A 23,306-nucleotide genomic window follows, 5' to 3' on the forward strand; every position below is an offset into this window, starting at 1 on the left:
GAGTTACCCCGATAAACTTATGCAGTCTAAACTTATGCTACACATAACCGGTGCCAACACACACACACACACACACACACACACACACACACACACACACACACACACACACACACACACACACACACACACACACACACACACACACACACACACACACACACACACACACACACACACACACACACAAACACACACACAAATTAGAGGTAGCCCAGAAAGAGGAAAGTCAGTTGAGGTGTAGTGACCTCGTTGTACCTGGCACGGTTAAAAAACCGGCGCAGCCCAATCGCTAAGGAAGGGAGAGGAGGGAGGAAAACTGAGGGTGTCTACGGTGTGGGAGTGGGAGGTGAAAATGCAGTGCAGCATGTCGTGCAGCGTGATGTAAGAGGAAGGTGTGAGAGGTATGATTCAGTAATGCTCTCTCAGCTTGTGCATCCTCAGTGGATGAGACATAGATGAGAGAAAAAAGATGCGTGAAAGAAAGACTTAACGGAGATGTGTGAGAGGTCTGCCGGTGTGAATATTGGCTGCTGAATGCAGTCGAAACGAAGTGCCGATGACCCTGAGGTGATCGCTGCCCATCCTGGCAATAGCTTGCTTCACCTCCACTTGCCTCGCTTGGCTGCACCACCCTCTGTGCTTTGTTGCACTGGCTAATGAAGAGATTTTGCTGGATTGAGGAGAGATCTTGGACGATCGCCTCACGGAACCAGGACGAAGGAGAGAGACCGAGCTGATTTGCTCCCTTTTATAGAGCCTGAATGAGGGAGGAGCCATTGGATCAAATGACCCTGTAGGCATTCCCGAGCTCCTGCATTGGCACATAGCAGTTGCCCCGCGTCATAGCCACGCCCCACCAGGCTTCAGAATCGAAAATGGCCTCATTTTCCCTCGAGCCTGGCCACGTGACGGAGCTCCGTAATTAACATTGGGGCAGGGTCTACAGGAGCGCTCTCTGGCCCCGAACGTGCGCTGGACTCTACTCGAGCGTGGCTATCTGGGGAAGCCCCGGAGATTCCCGCACATCCTGAATGAACCCCATCGCACGTTTGCGCTTCGAGTTACATGCCAAAACACCTCGACTCTTAATGTCCTCGTTCCTTCGGCACCCTTGAAAACCGTGGTGAGTGTCCAGGGGGATTGATGGCGGTTGCGTTGGTTTTCGGGAAATGAGTGAGGCATTGTGGTGAAGAGGTTGAGGTAGTTGGTTGTGGTTGTGGCGTTTGTGGTGAAGGCATTGGATGTAGGTTGTTGTGTGGATTTTTAGAAGACGTTTGTAGTGATTATGGTGGGCGTTGTAGCGTTATGGTGAGCATAGTAAGGGTCTGAGGTGAGGCATCAGTTAGATTGTAGCGCACAGTTTGAACGGAAAAATGGCGAGCGAATGCAAATGAGCTTCCGCTGTGTCCTCTCGCCGCTCTTGGTATCGTCACCAATTTGGGTGCGTGCTTGCGTGGTTTGTGTGTGAAATAAAGTGAAGTAAAACTAATTAACTGATAGAATAGGGGATTGAATACCTAACTAAAAGCCCTCTGCAACACATCTCATCCCATTTACCCACTAGACATATGGAAAGGGCTAACTAAACAAATACTAATGAGATAACTGTCTTAGGATCACTATATGTTGGGTGCCATTGCCTCGGTGGAGTGCCGGTTTTGCAGAACCGCAACAGCACGAATTTATTGTTACAAATGGGTTTCAAGGATTTACAAGGAAGTAAGGCGCAGGAGTTGGCCATTCGGCCCATCATGCCTGCGCCACACCAATACCAGATTTAATAAATCCGTTGATACCCCTTCCCTTCGTGTGCAGCCTTTTTGGCTGCTACACTGGTACTCATTTCGCCGACCTCAGAAGGATGACAGACTGAGTCAACCACCTGGTGTTAATTCAGCAGCCAATGGGGCTTGAACCCAGGACCCTAGGATCCCAAGCCACCACCCTAACCACTCAACCAACACCAGGTTTGACAATGTTGTTTTGACAGGTTTGACAAATTTAAAATACTGTCCATAAAATACTTTCCATCATTTTAGTGTCGACATGAGTTGTGCACATTGTTTGTGAAATAATTTTTGATACAAATGCCATTACTGAGTTCTCTCTGTTTTCCTTGAATGACGTTCGGGTTCGGTTCGGGTAACCCGAACACCCCTATCCACCCCTCGTTTTCAAAGGGCATTGCATGTGCTGCCAAATATGTCAAGATGACATCTTCCTTTTCTGCTACATGCGAACATTAAAGAAAGGAAAGGAAGGGGAAACGGGACAAGACCTGCACGATGTAAGAGATGAGGATGGGCAGCATGGCCATTGGGAAGCGCAGGATGTTGAAGAGGGAGATCGAGGTGAAGGCCTTTTGTGCATCCAGACTGTTGTTAGGGTCCATTGCCAAGTAGACACCGAAGCTGGCTAAAGATACCTGCCAAAGGTGAAAAATTTATCAACTGAATCCAAATAGGAACTGTTTAGAATTTAAAACACTGTCCATAATTTTTGTGCATTTCAACAGAAAACAATTGAAAGAAAGTTTTTTGTGCAATTTTACTTTTTTGAGATGTGTATGGTCAACAGTGAAACTTCACCTGATTGGCCTTAAAACGAATGAGATTTGTCAACAGCACCAGAAATTGGTTGAATTCGAAAGAGTCTAACCAAGAAAGGGGCGCAGGTGAAGAGAAAGATGGAGACAGAGTTGAGGTAGTTGTAGCTACGCATGACGTCCAGCTCCCCATTCCGGACACTCGTGACCTGTTCTCCAAAGGAAGGTTCCCATGCATACAGCTTGAGGATCTGAAAGTCAGGTTGGAAAATGTCACGTGATGAGTTTTAGAAATTGGCACGATTGAAATGAATCTAAGGCTTCGTTGAACCTGCGTAGCTGATTTAGTCCATGTTTTCCCCTCTTGTGGGATCAACTTCCACAATCTCTTCAATGTCACTTCCCTCGAAGATCAACAAAAAAATCTTTTACCTTGATACCATTCAGGATCTCATTCATCATTTTGATTCTTTCATCCTTGATTTTCATGTTCTTTACCTGGGGGAGGGACAAAGGTTACACACAATGTTCCCAATACCTATATAAACGAGTTACCATTAGCACTGTCATTATCAGCATTCCCACAAAAACAAACTATCGTATGAGGATTGCCGGTATACGTAATGGGATATGATAGGCTTGCATATACAAACTACTGAACACTGGAAAATTTTAGAGAGTTTTGGAGTTCAGGTGAACATGGGCTATGCAGGTGAACAAAGTGTGGGTGGAAAGGATTGGCAGGAATCAGAGATGATATGAAATGTCATTAAACTTTACCTTTACGTTTACCTAACAGGATTGAAGTAAAAATCAAGACTGGAGAAAAATATGGAGGTGAGTTCACAGGTGGACACCAGAAGGGCACTTGGCAGAGCGCCCACCGCCACCACACAAAGCCTGATCCACGAGAACATACCGGGTCCACTATATTTTTGAGATATCGTGCTATATATCATTTTTGGCCTCAGCTCTTAATGGTGAAGAATCACTTTAAAATTTCTAGTAGTGGGATCCGGATCTTCACTAACATCTATCAGTTTGTCTGTGTCACACACCGGACCTGTCCACAAAATTTAATCTGGATCCGTCCACAACGTTTTGAGATATCCTGCACACAAACAAACAAACAAATGACACACAACTGACCAATGTAATTGCCGAAATCCGAAGGATTCCGGCAATTGACAAACAGACAGAAATGGTGAAAACATCACCTCCTTCACCTTCGGTGGCAGAGGTAATAATTGGGAAGAAAGTAATTGTGGTAATCCCATCGTTTTGGGTCATGTTTATAATCATCGAACATTGGAGGAAACAACAAGAGCGACATATTTGTAACCCTTTTGTTATACAGTGTGTCCCTTAATTAAAAAGTTATCCAATTTACCTCCCCCACCGAAGGTGGACGTTCATCACCGTGTATGTACCAAAGTATGTTGATCGCCTCCGTTTGTTAATTGCCGGAATCCTTCGGATTTCGGCAATTATGTTGGTCAGTTGTGTGTGTCATTCTGTGTCTGTCTGTCTGTCTGTCTGTTTGTCTGTTTGTTTGTGTGTTTGTTTACCCTGTAGCAGCTACACCGTTTCAGCGATCATGACCAAACTAAGTGCTATAACTCATTAAACAGAAGTACTATCGACTTATAAGAACCAAAATGATTTTTCAGGTTTTTGTTTTTTCAGAGATCATGGAGATATGATAAAGTTATTCCAGAAATTCCTTGCTCAACGAGAAATTTCATTTGTTTGTTTGTTTATTTATTTATCAGTCCGCTTGCCTCCAGCCCAAACCGCTCAGCCGATCGTTCTGAAATTTTTCGGAGATTATGATCACTGACCCTGCGATGGTCTGGCATCGAAGGTTCTTAACATTCGGTCGACCAAAATGGTTAACATAGGCCAAAAGGTCAATTTGGACTGGCCAAGTTTCGTAAAAATCATCAATTTTCATCTGCTTGACTAGATATTTGAAGAGCATTTGAACGTCAGGTCATTGAATTCAACCACCAATTATTTTTGAGATCAACATCTGCCAAAAGGTCAACATCGGCCAAAATTTAAAAATTGACAATTTCCATGCTCTTCTTCTTCTTCTTCTTTCGGCTGTTCCCATTCGGGGTCGCCACAGCGGATCATCCGTATGATCCGCATAGTGATTTGGCACATGTTTTACGCCGGATGCCCTTCCTGACGCAACCCTGGTCGCCTCTTACGACACAGGGATATGGTACACCTATTTTAACCGGGGTATACACCGGCCCAGTACACTGGTACTCATTTTGCCGACCTCGGAAGGATGACAGGCTGAGTGAACCCCCTGGTGTATTAATTCAGTGGCTCAACGGGGATTGAACTCAGGACCTTTTGGATCCCAAGCCGCTGCCCTAACCACTGCGCCAACACCAGGCAACACCAGACAATTTCCATGCGATTGATTTGAAATTTCAACAGGATTTTCATATCAGTTTTCCGAATTCAACCATCAATTATTTTTGAGGTAAAAAGCTCAAAATAGGCAAAATTTCTAAAATTGAGAAAGATGGCCAAAGACGATAAATACCATGATATCTCAAAAAGTTGTAGACGGGTTATGAAAAACATACGGGCAATACCCCTGGGCGCTCACCTGGTTGTGGCTGGATAAGATATCCAGGGAACCACTGGTGGGCATGGATGACCCACAAAATATGTAACGGAGAAGAAAGTAAATACCAATGGATTTTGTTTTTTAATGCCGTAAACAAACTTTGGTACATCATGTGTGATGAAGGCAGTGGTCAAGTTCATCGAAATTGTGTGTTGTTTCAGAGAATAAAGCAAGTACATATTTTGGAGGGCAACCCCCCTTATGCCCGCTTAGACCCTGATTGTTTTTTGTAATGCCATGAAAAAACTTTGGTACATCACGGGTGATGAACGTTATGGTAAAGTTTCATTGAAATGGCGTGTGTAGTTTAAGAGAAGAAATTGAAAGGATTTGTGGACGGACGGACGGACGGATTGATGGATGGACGAATTGCCATCCCGTAATCTCCCCAGAACGACATTCCAGGTGAGCTAAAAATCCGGTGAATTTGAGTTGGTTCGGTGACAAGAACAAGCCAATTCGATTTTGGTTCAGATCCAGCCTGTAAGTGGGATACAAAACGTAAACTGTTCAACCTGGCAGAGGTAAACGCTCTTCCGAGTGCCGTTCTACTTTGCCAGCTGTGTTTGAATCTCGACCCACGTTTGAACTGTCACTCTGGTGTTTTGCATGCGGGGTTAGGCATCAATGTGTATGCCGTCCCACGGAGAGAGGTTAAGCAGAGTACTCCTCTGCCAGCATTGGAAGCAACGGGCATCTGTAGTGCTGACGACTCGGCCATGAAGACTTTCATAGTCAACATTGGGTCAAGTCATCCATCAGGTGTTTCCCATGGAATTCTCATTCGGGGAAGAAATATGGAATTTAGCCAGGGTATTAAGGCACCTGATGCAGATGTCCTATCCTTTTGAAAGGTACTGTGGGATCTTTAATGTCTACAAACGAAGGGTAGTAGACAGAACAGCAGGTTTAACGTTCACTCAGAAGAATGGCACACTCACTGATGCAGTACCCGCCCAACAAAACATCAGGTTGACTTTATTGTCAGGTCGGGAATCAAACCAGGAATTAAATCATGAAATGAATTACAACTATAACACAGTATATTATACATTGTTGCACCGAAAGTACGTCTTCACGTATACCGACATAATATATTGACGGCTATACGTGCACTTCTGATTTCTGACAAATCCATCCTGAATACCACTATGAATGTCTCAACCACAACCTTCCATTATGATCAGTACAAGTATGATTGAGTGGAGTAAAAAAAAACCTTACCTGGAACCCACGAGACTTATTCGCGAGGAGAGCATTGATCGGGATAAGCAGGACCATTACACCCAAGCCTGCAAGGACTGCTGGACCCAGCTCAATCCAGAGAAAGATCAACGCGAGTATTATTTGCAGAGGTGATGACCAGAGGAGCTGTATGTTAGTTGCCACATCCATGAAGCGCTGAGCATCTGTTGACATGAGATTGACAACTTCACCCAGTGTGGAGGCCCGGCGCGCAGCACTGGACATCACCAATGCCTGGGAAAGAGCAGAGAATCACAGGTGTTGACCACTTATGGGATAAGGCAGGTGTTGACCACTTATGAGATAAGGCAGGTGTTGACCACTAATGGGATAAGGAAGGTGTTGACCACTAATAGGATAAGGAAGGTGTTGACCACTTATGGGATAAAGCAGGTGTTGACCACGTATGGAAGCAGGCAGGTGTTGACCACTTATGGGATAAAGCAGGTGTTGACCATTTATGGGATAAGGCAGGTGTTGACCACTTATGGGATAAGGCAGGTGTTGACCACTTATGGGATAAACGAGGTGTCGACCAATTATGGGATAAAGGAGGTGTCGACCACTTATGGGATAAGGCAGGTGTTCACCACTTATGGAAGCAGACCACTGTCCCGACATAAGATCCTCAGTCAGGATATCACAGAGAAACAAGTGATTTCCTTTTTATGTTTAACGAGACGACCCATGAACCCGTTGGGTTCCCGTTGTGACAGCGCTTGATGAAAAAAATCATTTCAAGAAAAAAAAAAGATAGCTCCAGCGAACTCTACCGCTGAGGTTGTTTGCATTAATCAACTTCTCCTGAAGAGGACTTGACTGAATCAGAAATTGATTTTTCACTAATTTTTTCTTTGCCCAATTTCAATGAAACTTGATACTGCACACCACAGGAGAATAGTGAGTAAGGTGCCACGAAAATTTTGTGCTATCGTGTAACGTTTTGACTGTATTTCGGGAACATATATATATATATATATATATATATGTATATATACATACATACATACATACATACATGATGAGAGTTTGAGTAATATATAGATGTCTCGCTAAATGAAGACAATAAATAAGTTAAATTTATGACTCCTTCAGGTTTAAATGCCTGATGTTGGCTTAATGGTTAGGGTGGTGGGCTTGGGATCCTAGGGTCCTGAGTTCAAATCCCGCTCAGCAGTTGAATTAACACCAGGTGGGGTTAACTCAACCTGTCATCCTTCCGAGGTCGGCAAAAATGAGTGCCAGCTTGGTGGCACACTGTGTCGGAGTGGCGACCCGTCCAGGATTGTGCCCAATAGCCAAGGAGACCGCTTAAGCAGCACCAACGCTCTGCACAGAGTATGGTCCCAATCTCCTCCTCCTCCTTCAGGTTTAAGAACAAACCATTGATCATGTTGTGACCTTGAGACAAGTTAATCACCTTTTCTAACAAAGCTTTAAGAGGACGACGTGAACCCAGGCTACATAACTTCGAGGTGAGTGGGCAGAAACTGCAGTTAGTGTTAATTATATTATCAACTACTAACTGGTCAATGCTCTCCCAATTATGGATAAAACAATATAAACCATGATCACTGCAAACATGAAGTCATCAATCTTCTCCCATTCACTTATTATATATATATATATATATATATATATATATATATATATATATATATATATATATATATATATATATATATATAATTATAAATATCTGGTTTCTTTTTTCAAATGTACGATGATAAAACAATATTTCATACTTCATCAGTGTGAGCAGAGTATTGTCCTGTGACTGTGATGGTTTATTCACATCTGCTCTTCCCTTGGTCTTCCTCAAGGGAATGTTCTAGAACTGGTGCTCTCTTTCTAATTGATGTAAATTCCCTTGACATCTCCCTTGGGTGACAAACCACACGGAAAATGTACTTCAACCTAACCGAGACGAGCTGTCCCATGTTGTCACTGGATGTCACACATATAAAAAAGCTGTGATGAATATCCCATTAACAGTGTCCCCCTCCTTGCTCCTTACACCGCCCGATTTTATTATTCCCCAAAGTGGATGTTGGCGGGACGGGAGGGCGCTTTCTCGTTTTACATAAATCCAAATTGGCATCACCTTAACTTTCCGTTTTAAACCATTCACGAAAGGATCGGACAAGGAAGGGAGGACAAATTTACCTGTCCGAAGAGCTTCCCAGGTTAAAAAGGAAATTGTAATACACTCTACCATCACCACCAGATGGCGCTACACGGTACACATTCACATAGAGAATTTATGCCTCCCTGCCCCTCCTACACCCCTGTGCGAGGCAGCGGGCACATTGCCTATGTTACCCCCCACATAAAGTTGTATTTGTACCCTGAGTTTGGAGTTTGTAACTGAAAAGATGTGGCCGTGCATATAACGCGTACAAACAAAAAGAGAAAGATTTTTGCCTTTGATAGGAATCGATGTATCTCAATACCCTCAATATTCTGTCCTATCGAGCCACTCTCAAAGCGACAGTTGCTGCAGCTTCTTGGCATCAAGCTTCTCCACAACCCTAAAAGGAAACTTGTTGTCGTGGCTTGTCCTGGGAAGATGAAATTAGTAGAACTAGCCCAACGAGAAAGATGGTGTCTCGGCAAACTCAGGTTATTCCTCGCTGCTCCTCACCTCCTTAACACGTGCAAGATATCCTGTGGGAATCTCTCTGGCGTATGACATCACAATTTAGCATCTGCATCCCATCCGTCACTTCTTGATATAGCCTTGCTTCTCTTTCCCCCAGATCATGAAGACTGCTGTTCACCGCCATCTCACATCATCCTTCATCCAAAACCATGATCTTTTCTACCCCCGTCAACCCCCCTCAAACCCATCCCCTTCCAAATTTTCAATTTTTCCTTCCTGAGAGTTTGCCTCTCTGTGTCCATCTTGTCCACCCCACCCATCCTCCCATACTTTTCATTCTTCCCCACATGACACATCCCTTATTTGTCCAAGTCTCTATTTTGTCCCTCAACCGTGCTGTTGGTACGTTTCCCCTCTTTCTTTCTCCTGTACCTTTTGTTCTGTTGAATCTTGGCCCATTCTTTGTTCTCGCTCCTCTGTGAGCCTCGACTGTACACATACAAGAAATAAAACTGCAGTTCCATTTGTGCTAACTGCTCAAGCTGGTAATAAGCATATTCTGTCACAAATGATCTTCTGCCAGTTAGAAACAAAGCAGAAGTATTCTCGAGACTGAGATGAGTCGTTCAAATTCGTTAAGTGTGCATTCTATCGAGGAAACACAAAGAAAGCCATTGCATCTTAAATGTTGCCTAACAAGCCATTCCGTCTCGAGAGGTTGTTCGTACCTTTTTGTAGACCGTTCCGATGATGGTCGTACGGATATTCATGCCGAGGACAAAACTGTGATAAAAATACTGCTGCAGTAACAGGGTCTGCAGGATGGCTGATACCATCATAAGCACTGCATAAAAGTACCCACGCCATGCTGGAATACTCAGGTTTGTGGTGAACGATATCATCAACCTGTGAACAACAACTCAAAAGTGTTACTCACCACGAAGCAACAGGTAGCGAGAGTAAATCAAACACCTGAGGATTCTGCATGCCCCGCCTTAAGACCTTCAATCACATTAATCAAATGGAGCATCAGCTAATTGGGTCCAATGGGTGTGCGAATTGTCACTCACTTGAGGATCTGTGGGCTTGCGAAGGTCAGGAGGTCGTAGACGAGTTTGTAGCTAGCTGCATGAAGTAATGTTCGATAATACGTATGAAACAATGCCTTCAACAGGCTGGACTTCTTTTCTGGCCTCTGTTTGCTCAGTACAGGATCCTGAAAAGGTATTAGACATTATGTAAACACCAACACAAGTTAAAGAAATTTATTTTGTCAATCTATGTACATACATATCTATGTGTGTGTATGTGTATATATATGATGACGTCACGGTTAATCCGAACGCCCATTGCTCGGCTCATCATCTTCACCTCGAGCTCACATTGGCTGGAGCAGAGTTCGTCGATGATTGACGTTTGCAACTGCATCCTGGAGAGAGGGGGGGATGGGTTTCCCCGAAGGTCCGTTCACCATTTGTTTCCGTACTTCCCTTGATCTTTCCATGCAAAGACCTTGCCCGGCACTGAGAGCAGCGTCACCCCTCGGTCGTTGTTGCAGTCTTGGCAATCACCCTTCCGTTTCCAGAGAGGGACAACAAGGCCCCTCTTCCAGTCAGTTGGGATGATGCCTGTGTTCCAGGCAGATCACAGAACTGCATGCAACGACATGAGTACGGCATTTCCACCAGACTTGAAAAGTTCAACATGGATGCCACAGATCCCTGGAGCTTTACCCCCATTTCAACCGGTTCACCACAGCCTATGTTTCCACAAATGAAGGTGCTTCACAGTTTAATGGAGGGTCAGCAATAGGAATAGTAACATCCCTGATGTCCAACTCAACAGCTGGTGGGTCAAATAACTGGCCCAGCGAGCCTTCACTTCAGACTCCTCCATCAAGAGCCTACCAACCACCACTCCAACTGCTGTACATCGAGGAATGGGCTTGGAAGAACGCAATGCATGAATTCCTCTGTAAGCAGGATGTGAATCACTTTACCGCATGTGATGCTTTCTCCACCCCTTCACAGATTCCTCACACGTAGGCCTCCTTGTCCACCTTCAGTGCACCCCAGTTTTACACCTCAACTCCCTAAACAGCCCAGCTCTGCCATTAAGCCTCGCCCTGTGACTCTGGTCCTTTGAGAGACAAAGTTCTTCTTCATGTGATGGTGGGTTCCAAGACAGCCACCGGCAACATCAAGGATGGTAGTCTTGAAGGAATTTCACAATTCTTCAGGATTCCCCAAAACGTGCAGACCCCCAAATCCCCAATCAGCCTGTTCGCGAGCTTCCCAGCGACCTTCTCATCCCTGAGCTTGCCAATATCCAGCGAATGCTGGTAACATTCTCTTGGATTTAAGCTGCAACTTAAGAGTTGCTACAACTAGCCGGTGGTCAGTATTGAGGAACTGAGCACTCCGGTAGACCATGCAGTTCTGGATCATCCTCCAGCAACCATCAACGAGCACATGGTCAATCTTGTTTGCCACCTGACCAGCGTTGGAATACCAAGTACAGCAATGAGCTTTGTGAGTGCTGAAACCATGAACCAGCCACCCTAAGTCCATGACTTCTTGCAAAGTCAAGGAACTTAGTGCTATTCTGGTTCACAGTTCCAGACCCATGGGGACCAACACATGTCTCATAACCATCCCTATCAGCTCCAGTCAATGCATTGAAATCCCGTAAGACGAGAAGAGTATCTCGCCTGGGGCACTGATAAACCACAGACTCGAGCGTGGCGTAGAATGCGTCCTTCACGGTGAGATCACTCGCCTCAGTCGGAGTATAAACAGAGACCAGGGAAACGAGACCCAAGGAGTGACGGATCCTTAGTCTCATAATACGCGCGTTGACTTGTATTACCTTAATTATCATTGGAGTCAGCTTATTGGACACAGCTACAGGAACTCCTTGGGCATGGTAACCACCAGAGCGACCAGACCAATAGTTGGTGTAACCATCCGCCATGATCTCACCACTATTCTGTCTTCGAACTTCAGAGAGTGCTGTAATACCGATGTCCAAACGCTTGAGCTCAGATGATAACAGACAGGTGATCATCCTTTTTTCGGGATAGGACATTCCAGGCACCCACCCGAAGGGATCACCTCAGGTTAACCTGAGTAGACCAACGTCTGGTGTACGACACCTCAGCACCACCCTGACACACAACTACCGCAATCCGACCCGGTAAGGTTACCCTGTGCTTTTCCTCCTGTCATCAAAGAGTGGGGGTCCCGAAGGCTTTGCCCCAGTCCCGTCATTGGGCAGCAGCACTGGAGGTCCTGTAGACTTCACGTGATACATTTATTATTTTTCAAGGTATTTAGTTTATTCTACAAACTGGGTACTGGCTGAATACAGAAGTATAAAGGAGTTGGATTGTAATCCCCTGGAACTTCAAAAAAAAAACCATCAAGTTGCCCTGTCCGTGTACAGGATTTTAAACAGGTTGGGGATGAAGGTGGCAAAAATGCAAATGGCGTTTTCAGTCATCAAGCCGGCAAGGTGGGGGCAACAATTCGCAATTATTGCCACATCTGATACAATTTAAATGCTCTAATGGAATTTAAATTGGCATTCCATTTGAAACTTTTGTTCCATATACGTAACTTTTTGATGCGTCAGGTCTGCAACAAAAAAGCCAGTGATCAATTACAAATGAATAATGGGATTATTCACAAGATCGAAGCTCATTGAAAAGTGACACATTTATTCGTCATTGCCCTGCTGACTGCAGAGGGAAAAGCGACGCCGCTCGTCTCAAGATTATGTTCCTCTTGAATTGTAAAAAAAAAATAACCCAGCTGGCTCATTAGTGATCATCATGGAGGGATATGGTCTGCATGAGGTGCATTTCCATTCCTTGTGGTTAACTCTCATTGCCCTCAGGACAACCTGGGATAAGCACTAAAATACTTTTTTTTTTTTTAGTGAAATATTGTACAACACTGCAAATCCTTCCCAGTGAATAGAAAAATTTCACAACTTTTCACAGAAGGCATTCATCAAGTGATGTTGTATGCAGAGAAAACGAGAACGGCACTCAGTAGAGTGCACACCTCCACCAGGTGGAACAGGTTATGTTTTGTATCCCACTGATTGGACGGATCTGGATTCGGACATGAAACAAAATCGAATCGGCTTGTTTTTGTCACCTACCAAACTCATCCACCAAGTTTAGTCATAATCCGTCCATAACTTTTTTGAGACATATATATATATATATATATATATATATATATATATATATATATATATATATATATATATATATATATATATATATATATATATATATATATGTATACAGGGTGTCCCAAAAGCCTGGATCCATCGGCATTTTTCCAAATATACAATTTTATATTTTTCTTTTTCTTTCAGATCTAAGATGGCTTCGAACCTAACAATAGAAGATCGAATTGAACTTATTCTCATGTACGTGTGGGAGAAAATAATTATATTAATGTACTCTCAATTATAATTGTTGCTGGTGCTTTATAAATCTAATTTTTATGCTGTAAGTCAAATTGGATGTCAGTGATGCTTCCCTTCAGCCAAGAGTCTTTTGACCTAAATGTTGATACAAGGAATGTCTTGCTATGGAACAAAGTGACCTGGTTGATAACAGCAACTTTTGCCGTAATTATGTCATTCGCTTTTCACCTAGAAGACACCTATTGCAGTTGGAGTTCTTTTTGCCTAAGGCTTATCAGCCACCTCCACTCTCCCATAAAAGCACATAAATGCCAGAAAATGTAATCTTGTTTGAGTGCAATCATTGTGGATGTATACAATCTCAGTGGGTTGTACTACTTGGTACCAAGTTAAAATAAAACTCTCTGATGTAATGTATGTACTTTCACGTTGTGGACAGTGAATTAATTGTGGCTTTCATTTGAGTAACAGGATTTACATCGAGTCGGTTAAAAAGGTTAACTAAAAGTAAGAAAATAAATTCCACAACATACGCAACACAGGATTCTTCACATCGAGGAGTTGTTGCCGAAGTCAATAGAAAGCATCCTGATAAGCATCCAATAACACGTGCCACTGTTAAAGTGTTTTAACGTTTTCGGTTCAGAAATGTTCAACGTTCTTGTATTCAGCGTATAAACGAGTGTCGCGAAGTCCAAGGCCGTCAATTTGAGCATTTACTGTAATAAAACTTTTAAATAAATTTTTGCCTCTGGATCCAGACTTTTGGGACACCCTGTATGTATATATATATATATATATATATATATATATATATATATATATATATATATATATATATATATATGTATCGTTTTTGGCGCCATCTCTCAATTGTGAAGAATCACTTGTAAAAATTATAGTATCTGGATCTGCATTCAGATCTTCACCAAAATTGAATCAGTTCGTCCTTATCACATTCCCAACCTGCCCACCAAGTTTCCTCCAAATCCGTGCATAACTTTTTGACATGAACTGTTCAAACTTTTTGAAATAAACTAAAGGTAAACTGTTCAGCCTGGCAGAGGTATGCGCTCTACCGAGTGCCGTTCTCGTCTTGGTTTGTTTTTCTTTATAAAACACTTACCATAACAAGGATCAGGCTGCTGTTGCTGGCTTTAGGAACGACATTTTTACCGCCGCTGTTTCTGCAGCTCAATACTCTCTCAGCCTTCCAGTTCCATCCAAAAGCTCGGCTGACTGCATCGGCCTTATCTTTGGCCTTTAGTTCCCAGAGGTCTTCCATCTCCAGGGGCTTTTTGTAACCCAGGTAGACCATCCTAAAGGTCAAAGAGTTGGAGGCTTCCAGTTGATCATGATTCCCATAGATATACACGCATTTGTTCAAATTGCTTTTGCGTGCCATTACAAGAACTATAACGGCACTTGTCGAGTGTGTAGTCTCGCCTCGCACGTAACAAAAATACCATCATTAACTGAACATACTACTATCATGGCCACTGCTATTATGGCCCATATTCCCATATCATCCATGCACCCTATTATGTCACATCATTTCTTGACATGGGTTATGAACGTCATAAATTTAATTCTTCACTTACATCAGGTCATACATTAGATTATATGAAGTTTCAGGTTTTTTTGGATAAAGCTTTCAATTCAACAAATTATGGCTAGAATACCACTTCACGATGACATCATGGGGGTTGATGACATATGTCAAGTTTGAATTTTTTTCGTTGAGCGATTTTGGATAAAATGATGTCCAAGTTTTTTTCATTTCATCCAATATGGCTGCCATACCATGTGACCTATAACGTCAGAGTTATCATTAAGTATTCTCTATGGGGGAGTCCCTCCTATGTTTAAATTCCCACACGTAACATCATGTGACCTATACCGCCAGTGTTTGTCACACACACACACACGCACGCACACACACACACACACGCACACGCACACACACACACACACTTTCCCGACCGCATGGATCATCAGCTGGGTTCTTCCTCGAGGTTTCGATCCTTTCAGCCCAGAACCTCTCCAAACGGCAGATCCACACCGGGGTGATCACGGATACACATCAGGAGATTCCCTACATCAGTAGATCCACAACCTCAGTTACATTCAACCCATTCCAATAGTATAATAAATAAATAAAGAAAACAAAACTTTTTTTAAAAACACACACACAGTGGCATTCCAATAGTCTGGCCACCCCTTCGGGGTAAGACTAACTGGGAAGTTGACAAAATAATTCGATTCAACCAACTCAATGGTCTGCATCTCACCTGTCAAACCAGGTGAACAGAAGTTTGTTCAAGAATGAAGCATCTTCTTCAGGGCTTTTATTCTGCAGGGGACAAGGGAACAGGTGAATGAGTGTAATTGTACAAACAGATATCCCACAGCATGACGTTTGCCACCGAGACAAGGTAGCTATTGTGTGCAGCCTGTGGATGCTGGCTGCATCATTTTCTGGGGGCATGGCTGTGCCACTAATGCGGTGCCCTCTATTACCAGTTCCAGTACTACTGGTACTCATTTCGCCAACTTCAGAAGGATGACGGGCTGAGTCAACCCCACCTGGTATTAATTCAACGGTGGACAGGGGCTCGAATTCAAGGCGTGAAGAACTTAAGCCAGCCACATTAACCGTGAAACCAACACCAGGCTTGGAGGGAAGATAACCTACAAGCACATCTTTTTGTATCTGACAGAGATTGAGGCTTGTGGAAGAGCTGAATTACAGAGGGGTGATGTTGACGCTGTGATGGAGCGCAAGGACTTGGCAAACAAGAGAGGACAGAGAGATGTGAAGGAACAAACATACGGGTAGCATAGTAAAGGACGTACAGATAGAACAAGGGAATCACACAATGAAGGTGCAAGTACAGTACATTGGAAAAGCTGACAAACAGCTTAAATGGGGGAAAGTGCAGGTGGAGAGGAAAGTCTATGGTGGCAGAAAGAGGACAACATGAAATGGTGATGGATCGCCATTTTAAAGGAGTGGAGACAAGAACATGAATGGAGAGACTCAGTGAGGCAATCCTATAGTCGAGATAAGAGGGTGATAAAAGGGTGGACGTGAACAATTTTATAATATAAGATCGAGGCTCGAGGATGAGCGAGATGACAGACAGGAAAAAGGCAACAGATGGACAGAGTGGCAGTGGGGCCACATTTGAACACAACAAGCAAGGGGATGAACAAAGGAAGAGACCGAGACCATCCTTCTGGAGTGACAGGGTGACACTGTGAGATTGGCCAGGATTGAAGGACATGTTCCATTCGGCAGACAAACATCTCATCAACTTCAGGTGAGCGGAAAGTGATACTGATGTTGTCTATCTGTTAGTGCAGGGGGTGAGGGGGGATAATATCAAGTATAGATCTTTATACTCGATAACTTTCATCATCTGACCATGTTTACGAGTAGGTTTGGCAACAAACAAACCGATTAGCCTTCATACTCTGTTACCTTGAAAATTCAAACATCATTCTTCTAAACCAGTGGTTCTCAAACTTTTTTTGACTACCGCCCCCTTCTGCCCTCTTGGACCGGCCCAATGCCCCCTTGTCCTATCGTCCGTGGTCGGACACGCAGTGGGCAATAGGATAGTCCGAATTTATGTAGATAGGAAGCAAAAAGAACAGAAGCCAAATATTTTCTGAATAATATTTTACTTTATTTTACTTTACTTTTCTATTTTATTTTGCACTACCTACAATGTTTCAGCAGAACAGGTCCAGGTGAGGCAAACTGGGAATCTGTTATCACAGGCCCAAAAACCGTTAGTGTGAAAGGTGGGCCTGGTGATTCGCTGTGAGATTACGAACGTCTGGCCCCATCTCAGTGAGGTAGAGATGCAGATCGCCCCTCCTGGTAATGTCAAGGCGGTTTTGATACTTGGTCAGCAGCACCATCACGGCGCTGAACCCTCTTTCAACGAGGTATGATGTGGGGAACGCCAACAGCAGCAGTTCTGCCTCTGTCCACATTGCGGGGTATTCGCCCCGCTCCAGAATCCAGAATTTGCCGTATTCATGCTGCGAGAATCTTGACTTCGCCTCATCATCATTCCACAAGTTGATAATTTCGTCCTGCAATTCACGCTTCACATCTCGAATGTCACATTTGAATGGGTTGATCACCCATGCTTGCACCGACAGTTCTAGCATGTCTCTGAAACGCTGCTCCATATCTCCACGAATCTTCTCAAGGTGATTGCAATAAACGAGCAGCTCTTCATCAGAAACAGCAGTTTCCTTTGCCAACCGGGGAAAGTGTTACGTATCTCTGCACCGAGGGTTTCCCTGTGCAGAGTCGCCTTGGTTACGAATGCGCCCGTCACTTTCTTTGCTTTAATCAGCGTCATATGGTCACCCTGGAGTTGTTTGTTGACATCATTCAGTATACTGAATATGTCCGCGAGGTAAGCCACATCATGCTCAATCACATCCACTTTCTCCGATAACTCTGTATCAATTTCCGACAGAAACTCGACCACTGTCGAGAAGAGGGCATGGAAACGGGTCAAACAAGTGCCTTTGGACAACCATCGAACTTCGGTATGCAACAAGAGCCTCTCGAGTGGTTCATCATTCTCCTGGCAAAGCTGACGAAACAGCTGATCATGCAGAGACGACACCTTGATTTTATTCACTACTTTGATTACTATTTGGAATGATGTATGAAGTCTGGTGCTGAGAGATTTTGCTACAAGATGCTGGCGGTGCACGACACAGTGAATGGCGAACACGGACGGGAACTGGTTCTTCAGAAGCGCAATAAAACCACGCTGGCGGCCAATCATCGCTGGTGCCCCGTCCGTCGCGCAAGCGAGAATGTCCTCCATCGGTATGTTCTTATCAGTAAAGTACTTGTCCAACGTTTGGAAGATGGATGAACCCTTCGTATCGGTCTGGAGAGAGCGGGCAAACAACAATTCTTCCACCATTTCCTAGTCACAGATGAAGTGAACGTAGCAGAGTTACAGAGCTTCACTGTCACGCAAAGTGGACTCATCCAGCTGGATGGCGAAGTGCGTGCTTCTCAGCTCACAACACAGCTTATCTTCTACATCTGATGACATTTCATCAATCCGCCTGGCCACGGAATCATTTCTGAGCGCAATCGACGAGAGAACTGGATACGGATCCTGGCTCATAACAGTTTTTATCACTTCCCTAACAACCGGTTTGATCAACTGTTCGCAGATTGAATACGGTTTTCCAGATCTGGCGATGAGCAATGACAGCTTATACGACGCTTCCAGTCCTTTATCCACGAGCTTTTGGCTGCTTTTGAACATCGTCGTTACCGTGGATCGCTTCTCTAATTTCTCTTTCAGCGATTGGAAATAGCTGACCTCTGCGCGAGCCTCATCACTGTGCTTTTTACTCAGGTGCTCGCTCAGTCGAGATGGTTTCATTGCTTCATTGGACAGCGTGATAACACACAACAAACACATCGGTAACTGCGTGTTCGTCAGGGAAGGAATGAATCCATACTTGGTGTATTCAACGGAATACTGACGACACTTTTTCTTTGAGGCCGACCGGACGTGAAGCTTTTTTGAATCACCAAATCAATCCGCCAAGATGTCGAAAGACTAACACCAGTGATAAGGCCAAACAATAATTATATATTTCCGGTCTCTGGTCAGCGCGCGCATCCATTTTCACCCTGCACGTCAAAAAAAATTTTCTTCACATTTCCAACGGTAGTTACAACAGCGCGCGCCTAAAACACAAAGTCGTGCCGCCTCAGTACTCGCGCCGCCTCAGTACTCGCGCCACCTCAGTACTCGCGCCGCCTCAGTACTCGCGCCGCCTCAGTACTCGCGCCACCTCAGTACTCGCGCCACCTCAGTACTCGCGCCGCCTCAGTACTCGCGCCGCCTCAGTACTCGCGCCGCCTCAGTACTCGCGCCTCCTCAGTACTCGCGCCGCCTCAGTACTCGCGCCGCCTCAGTACTCGCGCCGCCTCAGTACTCGCGCCGCCTCAGTACTAGCGCCGCCTCAGTACTCGCGCCGCCTCAGTACTCGCGTCGCCTCAGTACTCGCGACGCCTCAGTACTCGCGCCGCCTCAGTACTCGCGCCGCCTCAGTACTCGCGCCGCCTCAGTACTCGCGCCTCGCTGGGAATTGCGCTGCCGGATCATAACACATGTACAGTCAACCCCCGCTTAACCGCGGTTCACCTATCGCTCCCCCAGTTCATCGCGGGTTTTCCCTTGGAACGTAACTAATTTTTTCTGCGGATTCCCCCGGTACATCGCGGTAATAATGTATAAAATATAAATTATTTAAGCAATAAATTATAACGCGTGGTGCTCGACCAGTCACACAACGCACGAGACAAAGTTTCGCTTGTGAACTTCGAATATTTTCTACATTTTTTTCTCCAAGCCCCACGATGCCGCCCAAACGCCCTGCACCTTCTAAGGCTTCTGGCAAGGAACCGAAGCGCCAGAGGAAGGTCCTGACGCTCCAGGAGAAGGTTAAGGTGCTCGATATGCTTCGGGAAGGTAAAAGGTTTGCCTCCGTTTGACGAGCACTGCTCGTACCCAGCACCTCAAAACCGACCAGACCAGACGAGTTGATCTCCAGCACCTCAAACCCAATCACTGCCAAACCGATCAGACCAGACGAGTCGATCTCAGGCACCTCAAACCCGATCACTCCCAAACCGACCAGACCAGACGAGTTGATCTCCAGCACCTCAAACCCAATCACTGCCAAACCGACCAGACCAGACGAGTCGATCTCAGGCACCTCAAACCCGATCACTCCCAAACCGACCAGACCAGACGAGTCGATTTTTTGGGGAAGCGTCCATTCATCGCGGATTTTCACTTAGCGCGGGGAGGTTTGGAACGTAACCCCCGCGAGAAACGGGGGATTACTGTATATGGTATTCACACCATGTGTGTATTAAAAAAAAAAACACTGACTTACATTGTTGGTAAACAAGTCTGTAATATGCTTGCAGAACTTAATGATTTTCAGAATAAATACATTTTAAAATGTGTTCATTATTTAGAAAAAGGCCGACCTGTCCCATCGCCTGTCTTCAATTTCTCTCTGGACGGCGCCACGGCAAACGAGGAGGACCACAACGGGCATTATATGGCCAATTTGCGGAATGGTGCCGGGTCACCTGTTCAGACTGCAGGAAGCCCAATGAGCGCTCCTAATCGCCGCTGCTCCTCTAAATCGCCAGTGCCCCCCAAATCATTGCCAGCGCCCCCCTACCACTCGTGGAGTCTGGAGCGCCCCCCTGAAAGTTCCCAGTGCCCACTGGGGGGCGGTAGGGACCACTTTGAGAACCACTATTCTAAACATACCAAAGCTCACCTTTGAAGCAAACTTTCCTCAATTATGTTTATTATTGGAGTAAACAAAGAACAAGAAACCAATTTTGTTTAATTCAAAGAAATCCAAATTTATTCATCCATAGCCTACTCCTTGAAAAAGCTCTTAACCTTATTTTAAATACAAAATTAGAAACTCACGTGGATACTACGAGTCCTCTGTTGAGCCTCTTTGTGTGGTACATCAGAAAAAGCTGAAATAATCAAGCTGATAAACTGGAGTCCGTACGATATGAAGAAGAGCGAAAACATCCCAATTTCATGTACCTCTGTCTGTACGCATAAAATGGAAGGGTCACAAGCTGGATAAGCAATCAAAACAGGATGTATTGGAAGTCACAAAAGCTGGATCACCAATTGTAATATCTACAAATACCTCATGTAAGGCTTCACGAATAAGAGTTTGAAATGGAAAAATCCCCGTGAGAACCAACAACAGCCAGAAGATGAAGAGAACTCCTGAGGTCTTCATCTCAGCAAGACATCCAATTTTGTGTATCAACAACACCAGCAGCTGCCAGACACAAGCCATAACTGTACAGCAAGAATAAGCAGGCCCAGTCATTGTGATAGACAATCAACATTTGTTGTAGACAGCTTGATTAATGTCTCCTCGGATGGTGTGCAAAACAATGGAGCAGCTCATGGGAACTACACTGGATGACAATTTCAGTCAAGGTCAGCTCTGTCAGAGATCAAAGTTAAAACTAGATAAGTCAGAGGTGAGCATGAAATCAAAATGAATAATTCGTCTTGCTGGTGAAGGCTAGTGTCGATCTACCTGGGCAGACAGGTAGGACAATGGATGAAATTGAGGCATGCGAACTGCCATGGGAAGCAAGGAGAAGCTGACGTTTCGAGCGTTAATGCTTCATCAGATGAAAAGAGGTTATTTTTCACCACAACGTTAGTCCTTAGCTCTTTTTTTTGCTCCGACGAAGGGCTAACGCCCGAAACGTCAGCTTTTTGCTTCTCGAGGCGGTTAGCATACTTCATTCAACGTCCTGTTGATTTCATCCAGTGAGCAAGCTATCATTCGAGTTGTCCTGGCACCGTTAAAGTTGTGCTGAAAATTGTGATTTTCTTACCCAGGAGATGATGTATAGCACTGGGTTCAAGTACAGGATGGGTGGAATGTTCTTGTTGTCCTGAACTTGTTCAATTATTGTGAGAATAAGCTGAGATACTGTTGAAGCCAGGAGCAGACATACCAATGTCTGCAAGAAACGAGAGGTTATTAGAATGAAATTGCTCAATCTCCAGAATCTTCTCTTTTTTTTCAAAGGTGATAAAATACCAAATGAAAACAGGTGAATTATTATATAATTATAAAAACAGATATTATAAAAACTATAAATTATAAAAACAAATAGGTGAAAACAAATATTATAAAAAGCTTTGAAAGGTGATTCTTACAAATACTAGAGTTCATCGAACACCTTACCCCATGCAATCTTGAGAAAAAAGGACATGGGCGGGGTCAGCAATCGGCAAATTTGATGCCAAAACAGAGATTTGTGTTCCACAGTGTTCAAATATGAAATAAATTGAAATAAAATCAAATATTTTGAAGGTTGTAGAAAAAAAAAAACATTCCAGGAAGTTTATTGCCATCGATGCAGTCAGTCTGTTACACCACCTTATTTAACACATTAGATTACTTATTTGTGCCTGTTGTTTGTGTCCTTTATAACATCCTCAAAAACAGTAAGCATCCTGTCTGGAATGATTTCCAATTTGATTTGACTGCCAGACAGGTAGACAGTAAAAAATATATTCTCACTCTTCTCCACGCATGCGTAATCAAGACAAATTTGGAGCTAGAATTCTGCTAAATGGCAGGTTCGTTTTCCGATTCATGTTCCGATTTTGGTCGAAATATGACACTTCATTGAAATCAAGTTGTTCCTCGATCATAAACCTAACGGTTGTGGACAGGCATACAAAGTGAGCCACATTCAGATGCAGAAACGTGTTGTTTCCATCCAATAATGTGTATTTTAGCTTGTATGATGCAAAACAACACACTTTACACAAGAAATCTTATTCATGCAAAAACGCTCTTATCTGCCAAATACAAGCATTTTTAACACATTAACTCGTTCTGACCATGTTTTTCTTTCCAAATCACAATTCGAATGCAGAAAGGTGTGTTTTTCATCAAACAATGTGTATATTTAGTTTGTACAATGCAAAACAACACATTTTGCATGCAAACACAGTCTGATTTACCTAAAACAAGCATTTTAAAACAAATTTGCTTCTTCTGTCACCGTTTTTTGTTCCAAATCACTATTCTAATACAGAAACGTGTGTTGCTCGTTAAACAGTGTGTATTGTAGCTTGAACTCAGCAAAACAACACATTGTTTTCACAAGAAACCTTATTCATTCATTAAGGATCTTTATGCTGAAGACGAGCATTTTTGACAAAACG

The 23,306-nt window shown here is 44.0% G+C and overlaps 1 protein-coding gene across 4 annotated transcripts in view; it reads right to left on the bottom strand.

The window, feature by feature from the left end:
- LOC147013748 (ATP-binding cassette sub-family C member 2-like) overlaps nt 1–23,306 on the bottom strand; it is an 80,214-nt gene that overhangs the window by 34,530 nt on the left and 22,378 nt on the right. For 3 of the 4 annotated variants that reach the window (XM_085850929.1, XM_085850927.1, XM_085850928.1), the window contains exons 4-14: nt 21,959–22,087; nt 21,247–21,384; nt 21,012–21,143; nt 15,780–15,841; nt 14,615–14,807; nt 10,116–10,261; nt 9,774–9,951; nt 6,423–6,677; nt 2,981–3,046; nt 2,662–2,799; nt 2,282–2,428 (exon numbers count right to left, since the gene is read on the bottom strand). In XM_085850929.1, coding sequence (XP_085707055.1) covers nt 2,282–2,428; nt 2,662–2,799; nt 2,981–3,046; nt 6,423–6,677; nt 9,774–9,951; nt 10,116–10,261; nt 14,615–14,807; nt 15,780–15,841; nt 21,012–21,143; nt 21,247–21,384; nt 21,959–22,087 — 1,584 coding nt within the window. Of the gene's footprint in view, nt 1–2,281; nt 2,429–2,661; nt 2,800–2,980; nt 3,047–6,422; nt 6,678–9,773; nt 9,952–10,115; nt 10,262–14,614; nt 14,808–15,471; nt 15,556–15,779; nt 15,842–21,011; nt 21,144–21,246; nt 21,385–21,958; nt 22,088–23,306 lie in introns of those variants that run through there. The other variant, XM_085850930.1, reaches the window with a different exon arrangement.

This window comes from Eptatretus burgeri, chromosome 13, assembly GCF_056783735.1.
Source record: "Eptatretus burgeri isolate ZD-2024b chromosome 13, Ebu_testis_v1, whole genome shotgun sequence".
Lineage (NCBI taxonomy): Eukaryota > Metazoa > Chordata > Myxini > Myxiniformes > Myxinidae > Eptatretus > Eptatretus burgeri.